Source organism: Hypomesus nipponensis, chromosome 13 (genome assembly GCF_054491055.1).
Source record: "Hypomesus nipponensis isolate SF chromosome 13, ASM5449105v1, whole genome shotgun sequence".
Taxonomy (NCBI): domain Eukaryota; kingdom Metazoa; phylum Chordata; class Actinopteri; order Osmeriformes; family Osmeridae; genus Hypomesus; species Hypomesus nipponensis.
The window spans coordinates 5,247,924-5,268,061 of record NC_140373.1 but is presented as its reverse complement, the minus strand read 5'-3'; the positions used below and the strand labels follow the sequence as shown (position 1 = coordinate 5,268,061).

The window sequence follows — 20,138 nt, the reverse complement described above, 5'->3', positions numbered from 1 at the left end:
TTGTTGTCTAAGCATAGTGTGTCATCAGCACTAATGGTCTCAAAGAGTAACGTGAATTAATTCTGAAGGAAATTCTGAGGAAAGAAATTCTCAGGCGAGGTGGTTACTATGAGGTTACTGTTGCCCGTTGTCTTCTAACCTTGTCCTCTTGCCTTTCACCCCCCAAGGGGCCGAGCGCGTCATCACCCTGAAGATGGAGATACCAGGCTCCATGCCGCCTCTCATCCAGGAGATGTTGGAGAACTCTGAGGGTCTGGACAGTGGGGCCACGTGCTCCCGGAGCAGCGGAGCCCCCCCAGGCAGCTGCAGCCCCAGCCTGTCTCCCAGCTCAGCCCAAAGCAGTCCCGCTACACAATCACCGTAGCAGCCCCATCCATCCCTCTCGCCCCCACGCTCTCTATCCTCACCCCCCCCCCCGCCGGCCGTACGTTGGGACTCGCGTGTCCCCTTCGGCTTTCGACACACTCTCATCGTTCGGCTCCACTCCCCCATTCAAGACACTGTGTGGACACGATGAGAGGTGTCAGGAGGGAGGGAGGGGGGTTCTCTAAGAGAAGATACTGTAAAAACACTGCTGATATCTCCTCCGTCCCCCTGGTCCTCCATCTCCTCTCCCTTCTTTCTCGACACTTTTTTCTGAAAGACTGATGGATGCAATAGGAGGGGACCCTGTGAGAGCTGTGGAAATTGCTTCTATAGACGCTGGAGAGACAGGGGGACAGACTTAACACCTGACACTTTTTTTCGTTGTTCTCAGAAGGTGGCGGACTGCAGATATGGACTTGCCAAAACCGCACCTAAAGACTGGGTCTTTATCATTTTTCCAACTTCGAAAAACAGATTTCGTACAAAAGATATATAAATATATAGAGAAAAGTTAGGAATTATTGTGTTTGACTTGTCCATGATGGAATGACAGGTTGGGGAAAAAAAGATTTTCTGAAATTAGAAACTGTATTCCTCCACTGTTTTCATCTTTTCTTAACCACCAAGAGTATCAAGAGAGGTTACATCTTTTTTTTTTTTTGCAGACTGATGATGATCTCATCAACAAAAGTAAAGAAGCTAAAAGTACTATTGAATTAAAACAAACACACGTGCACAGAAAAAAAAGATGCGATAAATATCACATACTATTCCAGGTTGGGTTTGTTTTCCTCTCTTTTTTCTTTCTTTTTCTTTCTTTTTGCTGCAAAGAGAATGAAAAAAATGATTGTATGAACTTGGTTGTATGATATGGTCACAGGTCCTTCAAGAAATCAAATGAATGAAGATTCTTTATTAAGATGTATTTTAAGTAGCCTTTGAGTTTGTGTATATAAGCTGTATTCATTTCTTTAAACTATGAAGAGTTTAGCCTTCACTTGATTTTTAAAACAAATACCTTCTCTGTGTTTTGTTTATAGGTTTTGTGTTTCAAGAAAAAATACATTCTGAGCACATTTTACTGAAGGAAACACATACATATTTGGTGTGCTCCTAGATTTTGGACAGGCCCGTGGAATTCCCCAAGTTGTTCAAGGCTTCTACAGATTATTTCACTTTGTTCCCTCACTTTTCAACAGATATTTCATGCCATGACACAATAGCATTAAAATATGGGACCTAGCTATTTGACCATGTTACAGAGAAAGATGTTTGTTTTCTGGGGTCTGGCAAAAGTGATTGATACAGCATGTTACTCCCAAGGCATTGACTACAGGCACAGTATGATTACATAGAGCAATCTTAGCAATGGTATACACTGTACTTACAGGAGTCTCAGAGAAACGACAAATGTATGGAATGGATGAAAGCCTCTGTTTTTGGTCATATATGTAAAGCCCCCTTGAGTTTATGCTGACTAGGACTTCTTATCTCCCTAATAATTTATTGTAACAATCTGTGACCTTTGGTTGCATCCAGAGCAATGACATGTCATTAATATTTGCCAGTTATCAATAGCACCACAAAGGCTGGCTTTCAGACACACACACACACACACTCACATCTCATTGAAAAGATCATTACTGTACCACAAATGCACCAATGTCTCAGGAAGGAATCATTCTGTGTGCTTTGCCTCGTTCTTTGTCAGAGTTCTGCAGTGCTGTGCCCCAGCTCCAGTTACTTAAACACACACACACCCCTGCTACTGAGCCCCTGGTGTCTTCATCAATCACTTATGTTAGTCCTGGTAGAAGGAGGACTTGGCAGAGAAACTGGTCTTGACCAGCAAGTGTTTCTGAAGAGAATGTCACTATGGAGTCTCTCTGAAGTGTAGATGTGTTGTTGTTTTTTTTCTTTATTTGTATGGTCAAAGCTGCTTTCATCAATCAAGACTCAACCTGTCCAGAACAGCGCACAAGTTTTCCCTCCACGGCGAATCTGGAATAGGAACAGACACACCCTCGGATTGAGAATTATGAAATATGTTGCAATTTTGTCAAGATTATCAGGCGACTTAAAACAAAATAAAACCAACATTTAATAATTATTGAATGTGTGTGCTATCTATTGCTGTTGCAACATTCAATGTTTGTGAAATTGTGGATACATTGAGATGTGGAAAGATAACTGAGATAAATAATCATATACTGCCATCCAGTGGATTGTCTTTGAATTGTAGCAGTGATGTTATTGTGGAATTTCTCCATATGCTAAAACATTTATAAAATGATTTGATGGTTCACATGTAGGTACAACATTATTGTTTCTTTGTCAACAAATGCAAGTATCTGCATTTGTTGCATTTGTTGCATTTCGAATCACAAATGTCCTAATATAAATAACAAACACATATAGTGAAAAATAGCAAATATGTATGTTGCAGTATGGTGATCAGCATTTTTGGTCCTTGAGTCCAGTATTCCTCAACAAGGCTTGGCCCCAGAATTAATTGGATGCACCGGTATTTGGTTACCACAGGGGGGCATTTTGTATATAGCTCTATTATAGAAACTCTTACAGATACGATAATGGGGGACACGCAGAATACCAACCCTTTTCCAATAACACACCTTGTTTATATGACTGGGTTATCATCAACATCTGCAGACGCCTGATAGAAGGAAAACATATCAAACATGCGGGGCAGTGCGCCCCAGGACCAGGGTTGAGAAACACGGCTTTTGTCCACTCAGTTGCTTTAACAAAACTAAGTACAAGCTACAATCAGTATTCTGCAGAAGCTAAATGACACTTCCGGAAAGAAATAAAAATTATATGGAAACTAAACTTTGCGGCGAGTCTGGTGGTAGTTGTTTAAATCATTGTCCTTAATTATTCAACATTTTATAATCGATCACTAATATCTTTTTTCATAACCCATGACATGGGGAATATCATGTCTCACCATATGCAAATTGAGCAAATTAAGTATTTGAGACAATGTGAGCGGACTACTTCGTATACGTTACACAAAAATACCATCTGTCAACATCGTTACACCAGAGAATGTCTAATAAAGGCTCTGGTTACACTGTATCGCAAGTGTCCGGTTAGGAAATAGCATGGACAGCTAAATAATCTGGAACTACTTTGTAGGCGTGCTTTTCGTGACAATCATAGCCAATAAGAAGTCTTCGCGCGGGATTTTGAATGGCCCTCTTTTCCACAGTAAAAAATCGCTCCGTTCGAGACTTTAACAAAATAGTCCTTCTAAATTAGGGATCCGTATATGTTACTGTTATTTCAAAAATTGGGTGTAGATTCGGACAACATATACAGTTAAACAGTATATTATAGTAAAATAAAAATAAATAAAAAGTATGTATCTCACAGCGCCATTTGTTTTGTTTGTTTTCCTCCGTAGGTGAACCCATTTGGGCGGAAGGATTTCTTTTACAACTGTATGGAAACAGCCAACTCGTATGAGCCACATTGATTCCCTGTAGAAGACGACTTTAGATAGTTAGCTAGGTATGCAAGCCGTCGACGCAATAGCTAAAGGTTAGGGATATATACAGCAAATCGGATCCATAATCAATCTCTGATATTTGATCCGATATTGTCTCATACTACTGACGTGTACCGATGATGATCAGCGGCTGACGAGTCTAACTGTATCCCAGGTAACTAGATCGAGTTCGTAAAAGTGACATGCTAACGGCAACATGCTGACTAGCTAGAGCTAACTTACTAACTAGCTCTAGATCATTTACAAGTAAGCATAGACGTTTTTTTCCTATCCTGGAAACTTAACGGACTTCATCTTATGATCTGTGTTGCACGGAACAGATGCACTTGTTTCGTAGATTAGACGCTTGGTACTACCACATTATAGAAGTCTAGTCTCTAAGACAAATATACGGCGGAATCGCACGCGGTAATGCATGTTTGGAAATCTGTTCACCATTTGCTGCTGTCTACGTAGTCCACCAGTTATTAAGTCAAACTGTACAATGAATGGTTAGCTACCATTATAATAAAACTGTTAACAAGCTAGATACATTGTATGTTTTGTTCGAGAAAAAGTGTTGTCTGGCTAAACTGCTGCCAGTTAAAACGATGTTTGTGTTAGCATCTGTTGTGTATATGTTGTCTCACACTTCTCTTTTCCTTTAGGTAACTTTCTTTGATCATAATGCCTCTTCATGGTAAAATTGTTGTTATCAAAAGGAGTGGAGGAGATGGGACTGAATTTCCTCTCACTGCGGCGTGTCTATTTGGAAGGTAATGTTCCGGCAATATTCCGTTACAGTAGTCAGTATGGCCCGACCTATTATCATTAGTTGGTGCCAATTAAAAACTTTTTTTATGAATATCGGTATCAGTAATACACTTGTTCACTGTACAGCTACGACATGCTCGATTTAATTGGTTACAAAACACTTCCGCAAGTGTAGCCGGTAGCTCGTGGAGGGTTTCTGTCTGTCCATGTCTGACATTTGAAATGTTAAAGAGGCGGGCTTTTTGATGATGACGTTGGTTAAAGACTTTTGCTCCGTAGTAGCCCACAACTGGAAGTTATCCAAAGGGGGTTCTTGACCGAAAAAAAAACAATTATGGGTTCTACATCAGAACATGCGTATTTTGATCATTTTATTCTAAATGTGTAATACATGATCTATGTAGTGTAGAATTATAATCATATACTCACATCATATCACTCAAGCATATCACTATCACACTGCATTTATCAAGAGCTCATATAATGGAAATAGTAAAGCAATTGAACATTTTGGTAAATATAGCAAATTATAATGCTTTTTTGATTGTCTTGTCTTTAAGGAAACCTGATTGTGATATCCGCATTCAGCTCCCCCAAGTTTCCAAGGAACACTGCAAAATTGACCTGAATGAAAATAAAGAGGTTAGTTGAAAACTTTGTTGTAGTAGTTGAGTCAGTATCATTTGGTATGTGTGTGTGTGTCTTCAGATGTTCAATATTAAACTTTTATTTCTACAGGTCATCTTAACAAATTTGAGCTCAGTGAATCCAACCCGTGTCAATGGGGAGGTACTGCAGCAGTCTGAACGCTTGAAACATGGGGATCTAATCACAATTCTTGATCGTTCTTTCAGGTGTGTGTCAAAATAACCAGGAATTTATAATCTCAGACTCTTAACTCTTTTGGATGTTTTCTTTGTATTGTACATAGATGAGTAAACTACATTAAAAATGCTGGATTTGTTCTGTGTTTTATTAAATTTTTTCCATATCAGATTTGAGTACCCTCCAGCACCGACCCCAAAGAAGAGGAGATCAACTACTGTCAACAAAAGTGAAACCCTTCAGGTATACGATTTAAGTTGCACAATTACGATTTATAACCATACTCCCTAAGGAATAGTGAAACATAACATTTATGTCATGTGATTTAACAGTAAAAATGATTTGCTCTATCATCCTTTAGGTGTTGCAGGATCAGCAAGTGACAAGCACCTTTTTGTCTGAGGCAAATAAGAAGTCTGATTTAAGCTCAGGTAATCTTGGCCAGTTATTGGATGTCTTCTGCTAATTTTATGAAACTTGGAACTAAATAAATATTAGTGGTTGAGAAAATTATAAGTGTGGAATATGCTAATAATTAATTTTGCAACTGCTACTTTTATATTTAGACATCTGCTTAAAAGATGGAACCAACATTGCCAAGTTGCAGCAGTCAGACAAATCCTCTGTGGTGGAACCAAAAGAAGATGGAAGACTTGACCAGAACAACACAAATTCTCCCTTCTGTGAGCTCTATGAAATGGTCAAACAAAGCCTTGACTCCAAGACTCAACGGATGACATCGGAAAGTCAACCTCAAACACCGGCTTCAAGGTTCTGCACAGCAAAACCAGTTTCACCTAGTAAAGTGGAGAAGTTTGTAATTCCCACAGAAGACAAAAACATAGTCAAGACATCTGAGGTTGAGGAAGGAATGAAGAGTGAAATGACTGTCGTGCCTGATAGCCAGCCCAGGCTTGAAGGTACTTCCACTTCTGAGATCGTGCAAGTAATTGAGGAGACAAGGCCCATGGAAGAGGCTATGGTGACAATGCCAATCCAGGGAACTCCGAAAAACAAAACTCACACTTCGCTTCCCCAAATGCCCATCACCGATGGCGAAAACACCACTCCAAGTTTCCAGGTTACTCCCCTGAAACGTACTGCCTGTAAGGTGGTTGAAAGTCTTACTGTGCGAAATACCCCAACTAGGAGGAAGAGTAAACAGTCAGATGCTAGAGCTGAAGAGCCTAAACTTCCAACTGATTCTGTACTCTTAAGTGATGAGCAAACCAAGGTACCTGCAGAGTCTCAACCCAGCACTCCAAAGGCAGGGCCTTCTCGTTCTCCAAGGACCTCACCAAGGACTGCAGAGAAGAAACTTAAAGCCCAAGATGTTCTTCAGACTGTCCCTATCAGCGGTGAGTTTGATGCTTTTCTGTTCTCATGTTTCCGCACAAACTTTAAATGAATATTTTTGCCGTTAATGTGGAAATGACCGCATTGCATGCATGCAGTTACTATCTCTCCATTACAAAAAAAACGTAGTAGGTGTACTCTGGTTTATGGCTTCCTCTTATACACCATATATTGTGACTAAAGGAAGGTGTGCTCTTCGTTATTGATTTGAAGTATTGAAATAAATAAACCCTAACCTTAGAAAATACATTTGTTTCAGTTAAACTGTCAGTGAAGAAACGAAAGAGTGGAGAACTCGAGGCACCATTGCCCGTACCAGAGGGGAAGAGAAAGAGAGTGTCCTTTGGATCTCAGTTGAGCCCAGAGCTGTTTGATAAACGACTGCCCCCTGACTCTCCACTCCGAAAAGGGGCGACGCCTTCAAGACGGAGCTTGTGTGTGGCCAAAAACAAACAGTCACTCCTTAGAAGAGCTTCTGTCATCGGCCTGATAAAGGTATGACGATGATGCTTTCGGAGCAACTTTTTTGATTTGAGCCTGTTTCTGTTTACTGTAATAAATGATTCTTGTTTTCTTTCTTTTTTTTATTATAGGAACAACCAAGCCCTAAAGCCAAAGTGAGCCCTGGTAAAAAGGCGTCTCCCAAACGCTCAGTTTCATCTACCAAGACTCCTTCACCTGCCAAGAGGTCACCCAAGGCTAAAGTTATTTCACCTGCAAAAGTAAAAACTCCATCCCCCAGTAAAGACAAGTCCCCCAAAAAGAAGACAAAGACTCCCTCTCCTGGTAGCAAGTCTCCATCCAAAGAAGTCTCTCAGACCCCTAAAGTACAGAAAACCCCCAAGGCTTCATCCCCTGCCCAGAGTAAGAAAACCCCCACAGCCAAACGTAGGTCCTCTTTAGCGGTATCCCCATCCGACCCTCAAACAGCTAGTGAGGTGACTGAGACACCAGTCAAGACCCCGATGAGCTCAGCAAAACATCAGACGCCCACCGTGCAGGGCCGTTTTTCAGTCTCACGCATAAGCACCCCATCACCTGTTGCGGAACACGATTCTGTTCCACAGTTGTCTGCCACTGCAACTCCAAGGGTCCGACGTAAGAGCATGAAGTCTGCCAAGAAAACTGCATTGAGGGGGGTTCTGGAAGTCATGCGCCACCGGAGAAGCGGAGTGTCTCGGGCGTCTTTAAAAGGTAAGAATCATCTTTTAAGAAGGAGTGGGGGAAATGTGTATAAAGATACAAGCATTGAATCCTTCATAATTATTTTGTTTTCTTTCAAGCTGTGAACTCCTGGGCTGATATTGTGAAGTTTGGTCAGACCAAGTCTCAAACACTTATCTCAACCAAGAAAACTACCACCAAAAGGAAGACAACCAAGAAGACAATTGTTCCGAAACCGAAGGTAAGTTCAAATGGTGTGAATCAGTCTCACACCCTGTACACAGTAACAATGATAAGTGTTCATATTTACAGATCAATAATTCAGCACAGGCTGTCTTTATACTGACTTAATATTAGGGCTTTTATCAACTAGGCTACATGTATAATCACATTTTATATGCGCTCTGCCTGTTCCAGTATTTCAGCTTTGTGAAAAGATACATTGATACTGTTGTTTTAAATTGCCCTCTTAAACACTCAGTGCAGCATGTCACACCAACAGGTTCCGGTTGTTCAGACAGGAGTCAACTCTTTCTGGCCCTGAGTATACATTGTGTGTTAAAATGTTTTCCTGGTGATCAAAACAATGAATTGCACATCATCATTTTCACAGACCCCGGCAAGAAAACTCAAAGAGCATGCGAGCACAGGCCATGCAGATTCACCCATGACTATTGTTGTTGGGAAAGCACATAAGATTAGGGCCGTGGAGCCAGCTGTAGGTGCTCCCAAGCTTGTCAACAACATTGCCCTGCTCCCTAAGAACATGAAGATGGACGAGGATTTGACTGGTATGATTCCATAAAACAGTACTTTTATTATTATTAATGAATTTCAAGTGTTATTTTACTGTTAAATATTAATCTGAAGGTTGTATTTGTGGTTTTAGGAGTTGCAGAAATATTCAGCACCCCAGCGTGTTCAAAGCAGAAGAAATCAGTTTCCAACGCCCAGAGTGACATCAAGACCCCCCTACAGATTCAGTCAATGTCTCTGATCGAAACATCAGTGATGAATACCCCAGAAGAAACTGGTAAGAGACAGTGGCAATGGCAATAATTCTTATTATTTTTAATTTGTGATATATTTGAACAGACGTTTTTGCTCTGTAACAGGCGAGATGGTGGTGTCTCCACTGAGCGTTGTTTCAACAGCAAAGCAAGGAAAATACAACAGTGATGCTGTCAGTCGGCTCCTCCGGGGTAATGAAGAATCGAGCTTCATCACCGAAGTTGCTCCACAGGAGGACGATGAAGGAGTCTCCCATCCTGTTGACGCCTTGGAGATATCCTCTGAAGAGCTACCGCAAGAGTCCAAGATTGAGATGTCAACTCCCAAGCAGAAACCTGAACAACCTGACTGTTTTACTGGAGTGAAGAGGATGATGACGACACCCAAACAGAAGATGGAACCAGTGGAAGATCTCAGAGGGAAGCTGCTGAAGACTCCAAGAGCACCCAAGGTTTCTGAAGTTGTGTTTGATGGTGTCAAGGAGCTCCTGGAAACTCCCAAACCTGTTCCAGTCTTGTATGAAGCACCAGAACCCTCCCCGCTGGCTTGTGCAACAGGAATTAAGAGAAGAACGAAGACTCCAAAGGAGAAGGGTGTCCCTGTAGAAGACATGGTTGGTGTTAAGAGGATAATGAAAACTCCCAAAGTCAAGGGCGAAATGGTTGAGAAGAACTTTGGCATCGGAAGACTAATCAAGACTCCCAGGCAAAAGGAAAGAGAAGCAGTGGAAGACTTTGAAGGGCTGCAACAACTGATGCAGGAGCCGGTGAGTGGATGATAAACACAACCATGATTACATGATATAGGCTTCTGCTGTGTTGAATTGTTGTTTTTTGCACTACTTAAACATTTTGAATGCTTGTGTTTAGGCTCAAGATGAAACCATCTCTCCAGATTTGGCCACAGATCGTAAGTTCCTGATATGCATCTGAAATTAAAATGACTCATGGCATGATTGAAATGTTAAATGATTCCTTCTATTCCTCACAGAACCACAAGAGGTTTGTCAGGACTCCACAGAGGGTGCCTCTGAATCATCAGGTGACATGCCGACTGTCTCTCAAACGGATGGAGTAGAGATGGACGAGAAGGATTTGGCAACGATGGGTACGATTTTATTTGATCGTCTTGTCATGTAGCAATTATTTATTATTTATTTTCTATGACCGAACTCTGTGTGTGTGTGTGTGTGTGTGCGTGCGTGCGTGTGTGTGTGTTCGATCAAGTAGCTAACATTTATAAGCATAATTTATTGTCATGTGGCAATTGAAATGAATCATTCTCACCCTTGTATTTTCCAGAACCGCATGCGGTTTGTGAAGAGCACACAGAGGTGTCTGTACCATTAGACGACACGCAGATTGTGTCCCAGATAGATGCTGTGGAGACACCTCAACCAGAGGCCACAGACGAGAAGGTAGAGGAAACCAACATTTCTACCCCACTGAAGAAAACTCAAGACCCAGCCCCGGCAGACAGAGACCAACATGAGATGACGTTAGTAAGCGAGAGCTCAAAGACCACTGCTCCTGATGTTCCTGTAAGAGGTCGAGGGAGAAAGAAAACAGAGGAGATTGTGCACACATCTGTCCGACAATCTGGAAGAAACAGAGTGGCACAAACTGCAAATGAAGGCACGGAAGCCCCAGTGGAAGATTTGGCTGTAGTGGAGAAACCCATCCCAGATCTGGCTCCTGCATCAAAGCCCAAGAGAGGAAGAAAAACCAAACAGGATGCTGTGGAGGAAGCTGAAACTCTGCAAAACACTGATGCTGTCAGCAATGAAATCACTGAAACAGAAATTGCTACAAGCCTGGATCCAACCTGTGATGTTGCTTTGGAGAAACCAAGAAGAGGAAAGAAGCCAAAACAAAGTTCTGCTGAACCACCCGTAGCAGTCCTGGTCCCAAGAGCTAGAAGGGGAAGGATGATTAAACAGGAGTCTGCTGATAAAGAAGCTGAAACGGTTGAAGTTCTACAGAAGGAAAGCCTGGAGACGGTAAAGACATCTGTTCCTGTTGAAAAACCAAGGAGAGGTAGAAAGGTTAAACAAGATTCTGTCGAACAAGCTGACATTGTTGATGTTAAACAGAAGGAAAGCTTGGAGACCATAGAGACATCTGTTCCTGTTGAAAAACCAAGGAGAGGAAGGAAGGGTAAACAAGATTCTGTTGAACAAGCTGCAACTGTAGAAGAGAGTGCAGTAGATATGCCTGTCACTGAGGAGGAGGAAGTCCAAGTCCCTGCTTCAAAACCCAAGAGAGGAAGGAAGACCAAGCAGGATTCTGTTGAACAAGTGAAGGAGTCCTGCTCTGAGGCTGCCAGTGCTGAAGCCCCGGTGTGCCAGGAGCAAACCATCATGGATGCCGACAAACCCAAAAGAGGAGGAAGAAGGCTCAAACAGGATGCAGTGGAGCAGGTGAATGAGCCTACTGTTGAGATGGCCAGTGTTGAACCTGTTGGTGAAAATGAGGTCCAGGAGCAGGCTGCTGTGATTCTCGCCAAACCTAAAAGAGGAGGACGCAAGACCAAACAGGATGTTGAGGTGGAGGCTGCTCCGGCACCTACGGACAAACCGGACAAAACATGCGTCACCCCCGCGGAGAAACCTAAAAGAGGACGCAGAACTAAGCAGGTGGTCCCGACTCAAGAGGAGAAGGTTGAGGCTGAACCAAGTGTTGAGGCTGAGGCACCGGAAGAGGTGGACGTCCCTGTGACTAAACCAGGCCGGGGAAAAAAAGTAACTGCTATTGTTAAAGAAGATATTGCCCCTCCATCTTCTGCCAAGAAAGCACGCAGAGGAGCAACTGTCGTCGCTGTTGAAGCTGCTTCAGAAGCAGCTGTGCCTGTCACCAAGTCAACCACAAGAGGGAGAGGCATTAAAATGAGTAAAGATGTGTCAGTTATCACAGCTGAGATCCAACCAGAGCCGGTCAAGAGGGGCAGGAGAGGTGCAAAATCTGCAGATGCTGTCCCAGACAAAGCCACCAAAGCAACAAGTGCTGAGGAGATTCCTGTAGATGAGAAAATGGCAGTCACTGAGGTTGAAATCAAAAAAGGAAAAGGGAGACTCTCTAAGAAGGTCAAGGCTGCTGGGACAGTCCAAGCAGATCAAACAGAGGTTACTCAGGAATCTGATGTTGAGAACACAAGAAAGCCCTCAAAGTCAGTCAACTGGAAAGCTCAACTGGAAATTACACGGGAAATTCAAAACGTGACACCTGTTCCTGCAAGGGCATCACGGGGAAGAAGGGCCAAAATCGAGGAGGAGCCCTCTGCTGCGGAGTCCACTCCCGTTAAGGTTGGCAGCAAAAGGAAATCACTGAAGACTTTGGAGAAAGCAGAAGAGTCAGAGCTCTTAGATCCTGTTCCAACAGGGCCTGTCAAGAGGGCCAGGCGGGGAGCCAAGTCTACTGATGCCACACCCCTGACTGACATCACTGGAGCCACTATGGAAGTCACAAATGCCAGCACCTCCGAAGCCCCAGAGGGCCCACCTGCTAAAGGAAAAGGTAGAGTGTCTAAAAAAGGGAAAGCCCAGTCAGTGGACACTGAGAAAAACGAAGAGGAGGAGAAATCCAAACCTCGGAGAGGAAGAGCAGGAAAACTGTAGAAACTAGATGTTTTATTTTTCTTCTCCACAGCTTAAAATAGCTTAACGTAACATTGTTATTAGAGGGTGTACTGGTATTTTAGTTTGTAGACTGAATGTCTTAATTTGTGTATTTAGTGATAAACCTTTTATTTGTATTAGTTCTATACTTTACAGTGATGGACACAAAAAAAACATTCATATTAAAGATTTTATAATGAAGTTTGAGTCCGGTTTGTTTTTGTGAGGGACCTGTTAAAGTTATATGATCAGACGGACCTTAAACATGAGTAATCATAGTGCTTACACATTATCTAGGTATTGACATTTGAATAACAGCCTAAGAAATCGTGTAGTCTTAACTTTCTTTGATAGCGTGAATGTATAAACGTTGAAGTCACGAAAACTGCTTTCCAGGGGGCTGTTTTTAGGCAAAACTGGGTAACAGTTGGAAGCACTTTGCTGTATTATTTGTGCGTGTGTAACACTATTAATTAGTCCCCCTCTGGTGATTTACCTCAGGAAAGTCACTAGTTTTGGCGCCCTCTGCCGGACACTACTTATATTTCAAATGATCTCTTCTGTGATACAGATTTACTAGTAGCCTAACTCTTAATAACTAGAATACGTTTAACGTTTGTTTTATTTGTGTAGTGGAATAGTCAATATTGTTCGTTGGTTAGTGTTAGAACATTATACTTTACTAGGCTACCTAGAAATACTGGTTACGAAGCGAACGTCAGCTAGTTGATAAGACATGGCCAAGAGATTTTCTCGCCCAAGTCATCACAAAATGCTGAAATTTGGTGAAGCTTTTGAGATTTTACCAGACTTTCTTATAAATCTCAACAACAGAAACAAAGAAAAACTAAACAATTTATCTAAATACAGCGGTGACTTTAAAGACAAGAGGTTGATAGGTGAGTCCGTAGCTACAGTAGGCCTACTGGTTGGCTACTCGTGCTCCAGGAGCAGAAGTTTTCCAACTGTCAAACTGCTTTGTATCATTGACTCAGCATCAGGTCATCCTCCATAAATAGGCTGTATTAGGTCGGATTGATACTGGGGGGTTATACTGCGTGGGAGACCGTTTGACCCATGTTGGGTGATAAAGGAGGGTAGCTCTAGTGTAGGACGAGATTCGCTAGCTGGGAAATAATGTTTTTCTTTTTTTGATGCTTTCTTTCAGAATGTGTGTTTCTTATTACTGACGAGTTGAATCTAGATCCTCTGGTTGCATATCATGCTGTTGAATTACTTGAAAGGTAGGATATGCTATGGCTCATTCTGTATAGAACTGTGACTTTTGGGACACATTAGGCATGTCCGTTGATAAACAATTCATCTTTTACAGGTTCATGATAAAGCATCTTGAAGATCTGTTTACAACACCCACACCTCAAGGTGCTGCATTATGTGATCATGGACACTATGAAGATCTTGTTTATGAAAAACTCCACGAGAAATTCTATCTCATTGTCCTCTCATGTGTTCAACTTGCAAGCAAACTGTCTTTGCACAGTGGTGTAAGTCTTTAACCTCTATAGGCTACGTTGTAAGTATTTTTTTAATGGCCGAAGTAATATTCAGTGCGTTTTTTTTTCTTCCATAAGATTGTGGACAACAATACTGCTGTGCAGTTTTTGCACTCTATGGGGCACAGTGTCTCCAAACGGACTCTCTTGGAATCAGAGTTGATGATCTTGAAAGTCCTTGACTATAGGCTGAATGTCCCAAACCCTCTTACATATGTGGAGATACTTCTGGAGGTTCTTGGTGAGTTGAGCACTTCTCCTCAGCCTGCGATCAAGCGATGTGAGGTGATTCATGCTCGTGAGTTTATAATGCAAAACAAAAAATGCTTTCCTGCTTGGTGACAGTGCACAATGAGTCCTCCCTTCCCGTGGAACACTTGCATCACCTGTGTTGCCACGTCCTGAAGTTCACCTACTTACAGAAGACAGCCATCTACGATTCCTTGCTCATGGCCACAACTCGCCGCTCGAGTCCTTCACCTGAACAGAGGTGATTTTAACCTTTCAATATTCTGGCATTATTTACGCAGTTCTTGGGTGACTGTTCCAATGCTAACCCTGTTGTCCTATACGCAGAGAGGTGTTTGCGCCAGTGACAGAAGACTGCATGCTGCTTGGTGTTGGTGTGATTGGTGTTGCTGCATACATCCACAATGTCCCGATGTGGAAACAGGTAAATGTGACATCTAACTAAGCCATCTCTCAGCGTTTGAACATCCGAGGGTTAGGCTGAAGATTTATCTCCGCAGATGGATGTCCATCAGTTAGTCTGGTGTGGCTTATGTAATGATTCAGCTGTGTTGTTTCAGGTGGTGGAAGAACTGAGTCAGATCACAGGGATCTCTGTGAAGAGCATCCAGGATTTCACTCATGTGACACTGATGCACATTACGAGGACCAATTTTACTGTAGAATGAACTTGAACTGTCCAAATCTATTTCAAATATTTGTTTTATTTGTCATTTGCAAATCAGTTTTTATATTCAACAAATATAGGTTTTCAGCAACATTTGAATTATAAGGTGTAGAATAAATTATTGCATTAAGTTATTTTGGGAATACGTCCCCATTAAATATCTGATGGAGCAGCGCCCCAAGTTGAAACTGGGCACCCTTAACATTTTCTCTAATTTCATAAAATGGATAAATATTGAAGACCACTGTTAGTATGCAGTTAGTCTTCGACTCGTCATGTAAAAATACTCATAGAAATTCATGTTTATGTTGTCATACAGTTAAATATACAAAAACCTTCTTAAAATGTCTGAAAATGCATTCAAGTATAATAAATAACATAAAGAATATTGAAGTAACCTACATTAATCTTCTTGACTGCTTTACTCCTCCCTGCCGTTTATTTGTTGTTTCTCCAGATGTTGCACTGGAACCAGATTTCCTGCACTGTGTGCGTTTCAATTCATTCAATGAGGATAAGTTGACATATTCCACAGATCTGGTGGAGGGACAGGGACTAAGTGTCAGTGTCAGGTGTGGTGCTGTGGCTGCTCAGGGGCCTCGGGGCCCCTCTGGTGACCCTGGCCCTCATCAGACGATGTGTGAGTGGAGACCTCCACGCCTGGAACACAACAGAACACTACTGTCAGTTATATTCTGGATGAGATATTCCGTTGATTATAGAGTGAAATGGCACAGGAATACTGGTCTCGTTCTACCACGTCTCCTGAGGCTGGGCATTTACAACCGTATGTTTGTGACATGAAAATACTGTACACACTCTAAACAGTAGAGATTCAAATGTTTGTCCACTTTGAGTATTTCTGTGATCAAACGATCAGTGTTTGAGGAACGTACTGGATGTCCCTGCAGCTCTCTGAAGTAGGTACATCCTGGTGGCCATCTAAGATGAAAAAAAGAATCCTGACCTTTGACCTATCTCACAGTAGTCCGTATTGTGTCTCATGGAACATATGTCATAACCTTTACAGTTGATCTACATCAAGATACTCATTGATGAATGTCACTTGTAACTGCCAATTCCTATTCCAACAGCTAAGACGGATCCATAATCTCTGATGTCGTGGTGTCAACACCCAGCTGAGTAGCACCATTAGTTTGCATCACAAGTGAATAGATGGTCTGTGTGGAACAGATCCTTACCCGCGAGACGGCGTCGCTACGGCTCTGGGCCACCTGCAGCAGCGCTGAGAACCTCTGCTGGAGGAGCAGCAGCATGTACAGCTCCTCACTTCCCTGCTCCACCTGGGGTCCAGGGGGCAAGGAAGACCACAGGTGCATATCCAGAATTATTTGATTGTGCCAAATGATATCATGCCTGTTTAAGTCATTAGTCACACGTTTTTGTAAGACGTTTCATAGCATAGTACCTGTGTGTGGTTATGTCTTTGGTAAAACTCATCGACATCAAAGTCATCCAGGTCCAGTGTTACACTCTCCTTACACAATTCACAGGTTTTGACGGCAGACAAGGAGGTCCCTGGAATCACATTCTTTTATGTTTCATAAATACTTCAGAACACGTGCTTCTGCTATCAAAATTGGAAAAGGAAGGGTTCTAAACTGACCTGACTGGATTTTGGTCTGAATCCATTTTTTCAGGCAATCATGATGGATGTACTGCAGACTGCCAGAGCACTGGCAGGGTGTGAGCAGGGGGTTTGTGGGTGAGGCAGCCCCAGACTGGCAGATCCGGCACTGGTCCCCTTCCTCATCAGACGACTCTTCCAACAGACTTTGGGTAAGATGAATTTATATAAGATACATACATAGCCAGTCAGCATGTTCCACCATGCACTGTGTGCACTTGTTTATCCCATTCTTAGTCCCTACTTACCTTTCTTTGATCTTACGCAAGGTTTCTGGATCGCTAACTGGTGCTGATTGGGCCTCCTGAGAATCAGAACCGTTTCCACCGTGAGCATGATTCATCTGCATGTGTGTCACCTCTCTGCGGATGTCGTGGAGAGCCATCAGCGCCATGGTCAGGTGATCCATTAGTCCCGAGGTCCCAGGACGCAAGGCCTCACTGGAGGATAAAGTTTCCCCTCTACTGTCATTACTGGTGTCTCTGGTCTCTTCTGGCTCCTCCTGCCTGCTGACAAGCATAGACTGTCTCCCAGGAGAGCTGGCCGTGGGTGAGGCCTCGGCCGTCCTCTCTGACCCCAGCCAGCTGGGAGAAGGCCACCTGGGGATGAGCTCCAGCTCAGGGAGCTGGTGGTCTATCTGCTCAGGGGTAGCGAGAGTACCACGGTGTCCCCTCTCTGTGACAGCAAGAGATGGGGGGAGTGACGCCTGGCCTACTTGTAGGAATGAGGGCATAGGACTGTAGCCACTATCAAGAGAGGCTCGACTTAAAGGTTCTGGGGTACTTATCTCTCGACCCAGCAGAGACTGCAGGCTCCCTGGACTTAAGGCATTTGGAAGGGGGTTGACGTAATTCAAGCTGGTCGGAGAGCCGGTCCACTGCACAGGGGTGTAGCAGCTCTCTCCAACAGCAGCCTGCCAGGAGGAGGCTGCATCCCTATCCTCCCCATCTGAGTCAGATGACGGAATGTCCGGAGAGCTGAAGCGGCTGCTCAGAGGGCTGATAAAGGATTCGCTAAGGGCGCTCTCCAGGGTCCTAGTGCTGGAAGGACACTCTGAGGAGATGGACTGAGCCAAAGATGATGGGGTGGTGTCAGCAGAGCTCCGAAAAAGGCCCCCTCTGTATGCGTCTTCACTTCTGATGTCTTCCTCGACATCACTACTGTTCTCGGAGGAGAAGCCCTCAAAGGCATGAGACATGAGCTGGATGTCCTCTGGACTGGGGGGACGGTACTGCAGTGAGGGGAGGCGGGGCCAGTCTGTGTTGAATCTTCCGGGAGAGGTCAGGGGTTGGGGAAGGGAGTGGCTGTCTAGTGGACACACTAGGTCCCGTCTCAGAGAGATGTTGGGTCTGTCCAGATGCTCACACGGAGCCTTTATTCTGTTCTTTGCCTTCAGGGTATCTTGACTTTGCGTTCGCTTCAGAGTGCTTGGTTTCCCTTGGGTGGATACGTAGTTTTTCAGATCCACAGATCTCGGCTTCTGCCATGGTGTGGATGGCCCTTTGCCTTTGAAAATGCGGAGAGGAAAGGGTGTTTTCTTTCATCATGGCAAGTGTTAAAACAGCATTGCAGGTGAAAAGCCACATCATACATTATGGGAGGATGCTGCTGAGAATACATGAATAGAAACTTACACTGAGATGCCAGAGGGACAGTAGCTCTCCATGGGGTCTTACAAGAGCTTGCCAGCTCTGTTGCCCTACCCTTAGCTCCTCTACCAATGGCAGGAAGACGAGACATGGAGCCTTTGTTCAATGGGTTTCTCTCCTCAGATATGGAAGGCTTTGTAGAGCAGGACAACTGTTGCAGGTGGTAAAACATGGCAAGAAAACAACATTATTTCATATATGTCTTTATAGACAACAGAAGGTTGTCTTTTTAGTGTTACCCAACCACAGCACACTGCATTGTGTGTATGGTAATCGAATATGTTTTAATTATGTTCCGAAGTATTGATGCAGAGGGTCTTACCTTCCTAGTGGCTGACACTCCTTGTGCCCATGGCCTATCATAAGTACGGGTTTTAAACTTATTTGACTGAGGTGCAGGCGGTGAGGGTGTTCGAACTCTTATTTCTCTTTTTACCTCAGCATCTGCTCTTTCCCGTTCTCTTCTTCGCAATTGGTTCTGCAACAGAAGTCATTACCTTTAAATGACAATGTTACTTCACACGTTTAGGTTACGTCATCATGAGTTACAATAATGAATGTGGCTGAGAAAGTATTAATTTGTATCCTACCTGTGTGAAACGTACCTGATACTCATGATCCATCCTTCTTCTAACTTCACGCATATGGTCAGCATTGGTAAGGTTCTCCGCTGCACGTCTTTCCCAGTTGTACATTTTGAGGAGAATCCTTGAACTAAAGAAACAATAAGGACTTACTACAAAATCGCAAGACAGATGTACAACTGATCTAGGTACTGTTTGAAGTTACGTTTCTGCATGACTCAATTACTTACATAATCGGGGATAGGTTTTCACTCTTAGCTAGGCTAATATTTCTAAACAAAGACGTGTAACCTACCCAACACCTGCACCCAGCAACTCTGTCACTAACTTAACTACGGTTGCCGTTCCGTGATTGGTAGACTACTAGCCTAGTTCTAATCAGCAGTGAGTGGTTAGGTAGCTACAAATAATAATTTAACTATACAAAGCCATATATTTACAGCTACTATTCATTACTACCTATATCTAAAAATCGTCCGGTCAGTCGGTAGCTGATCATGGTGCTTACAAGCTAGCTGATTGTGACTGGCAACTTCCCCAAGTTATGCTTTCTCCCCTCCCGCTTCGTTTCCATGGAGATTGTACGGGCTCGCCGACGCTGCCTGGCTGTACGGTAGACACACATGGCTGTGTTCAGCGGCGTAAATTATAGATGCTGCATGCGACTTAAATTATGTGGACATTTTTACACAATGTGGTGTTGGAGACAGCAATATACTATGGCCATTTGCGTATCAGTCAATCCAGAATTGTAGAGCTCTTGAGGAAATAAAATACAGACGGTGAAAAAAAGGTGAACGACTTGCTGGCACAAACATGTAGCAGAGACATTAATTAGCCTAGACTATGGTTGCGGGCAACATTTGTGAGAGAGTAGCCCTACACACAAGGCCTTCTCTTCTTCAATGGTCTGGCAAAATGCTTTAACACTTTGTTTTCATATAGTCACCATGGAAACATTGCAGTGGCTGGGGATTTTATGTTTCAAATTTGCCAAATGCAAACCATCTTATAAAACTGGCTTAATTTGCTTCTCCTTAGCAACTGTAATGCTGCTGTTGTCATGCTTTAAAAGTAATTCATAGTCCAAATGTATGTTTCTCTGTGGCCATATGCCCCTTTCTAATATAGTGCTTTGGCTATAAATCCAACAAAACAGTTACTGTTATTGTAACAGGCCATCAATGTCCAAGCTATATGCTCACAG

The 20,138-nt window shown here is 43.1% G+C and overlaps 4 protein-coding genes across 22 annotated transcripts in view; 3 read left to right on the top strand and 1 right to left on the bottom strand.

The window, feature by feature from the left end:
- Positions 1-2,476, top strand: part of raraa (retinoic acid receptor, alpha a) — a 120,230-nt gene extending 117,754 nt beyond the window's left edge. For all 7 annotated transcript variants that reach the window (XM_084671166.1, XM_084671163.1, XM_084671160.1 and 4 more), the window contains one exon: positions 168-2,476. In XM_084671166.1, the coding sequence (XP_084527292.1) occupies positions 168-364 (197 nt within the window). In that variant the 3' untranslated portion in view covers positions 365-2,476. The remainder of the gene's footprint in view (positions 1-167) is intronic.
- Positions 2,477-3,822: 1,346 nt separating this feature from the next.
- Positions 3,823-12,821, top strand: mki67 (marker of proliferation Ki-67). Of its 2 annotated transcripts, none has more exons than XM_084670072.1 (16): positions 3,823-4,052; positions 4,546-4,653; positions 5,212-5,293; positions 5,390-5,505; positions 5,647-5,719; positions 5,838-5,907; positions 6,043-6,834; positions 7,092-7,327; positions 7,426-8,026; positions 8,116-8,237; positions 8,610-8,787; positions 8,886-9,029; positions 9,112-9,773; positions 9,877-9,916; positions 9,998-10,114; positions 10,309-12,821. In XM_084670072.1, the coding sequence occupies exons 2-16, from the start codon at positions 4,565-4,567 to the stop codon at positions 12,618-12,620; spliced, it is 5,634 nt and encodes a 1,877-aa protein (XP_084526198.1). In that variant the 5' UTR covers positions 3,823-4,052; positions 4,546-4,564; the 3' UTR covers positions 12,621-12,821. The 2 variants fall into 2 exon arrangements, with proteins under 2 accessions (XP_084526198.1, XP_084526199.1); XM_084670073.1 differs by lacking the exon at positions 3,823-4,052 and adding an exon at positions 4,289-4,306.
- Positions 12,822-12,948: 127 nt separating this feature from the next.
- cntd1 (cyclin N-terminal domain containing 1) lies at positions 12,949-15,160 on the top strand. The gene is made up of 7 exons (XM_084670087.1): positions 12,949-13,519; positions 13,789-13,864; positions 13,954-14,125; positions 14,213-14,375; positions 14,480-14,624; positions 14,711-14,807; positions 14,944-15,160. Exons 1-7 carry the CDS (start codon positions 13,357-13,359, stop codon positions 15,049-15,051), a joined length of 924 nt encoding a protein of 307 aa, XP_084526213.1. The 5' UTR covers positions 12,949-13,356; the 3' UTR covers positions 15,052-15,160.
- Positions 15,161-15,430: 270 nt separating this feature from the next.
- On the bottom strand, positions 15,431-19,851 carry LOC146259641 (uncharacterized). Of its 12 annotated transcripts, none has more exons than XM_084670077.1 (11): positions 19,650-19,851; positions 19,440-19,537; positions 18,938-19,061; positions 18,784-18,825; positions 18,333-18,498; positions 16,947-18,204; positions 16,678-16,844; positions 16,480-16,589; positions 16,253-16,354; positions 15,947-15,992; positions 15,431-15,710 (listed from the first exon to the last, which is right to left on the bottom strand). In XM_084670077.1, the coding sequence occupies exons 1-11, from the start codon at positions 19,656-19,658 to the stop codon at positions 15,619-15,621; spliced, it is 2,214 nt and encodes a 737-aa protein (XP_084526203.1). In that variant the 5' UTR covers positions 19,659-19,851; the 3' UTR covers positions 15,431-15,618. The 12 variants fall into 12 exon arrangements, with proteins under 12 accessions (XP_084526203.1, XP_084526200.1, XP_084526209.1 ...); XM_084670074.1 differs by having other exon boundaries at positions 18,670-18,825; positions 19,650-19,850; XM_084670083.1 differs by having other exon boundaries at positions 18,953-19,061; positions 19,650-19,850.
- Positions 19,852-20,138: the final 287 nt, after the last annotated feature.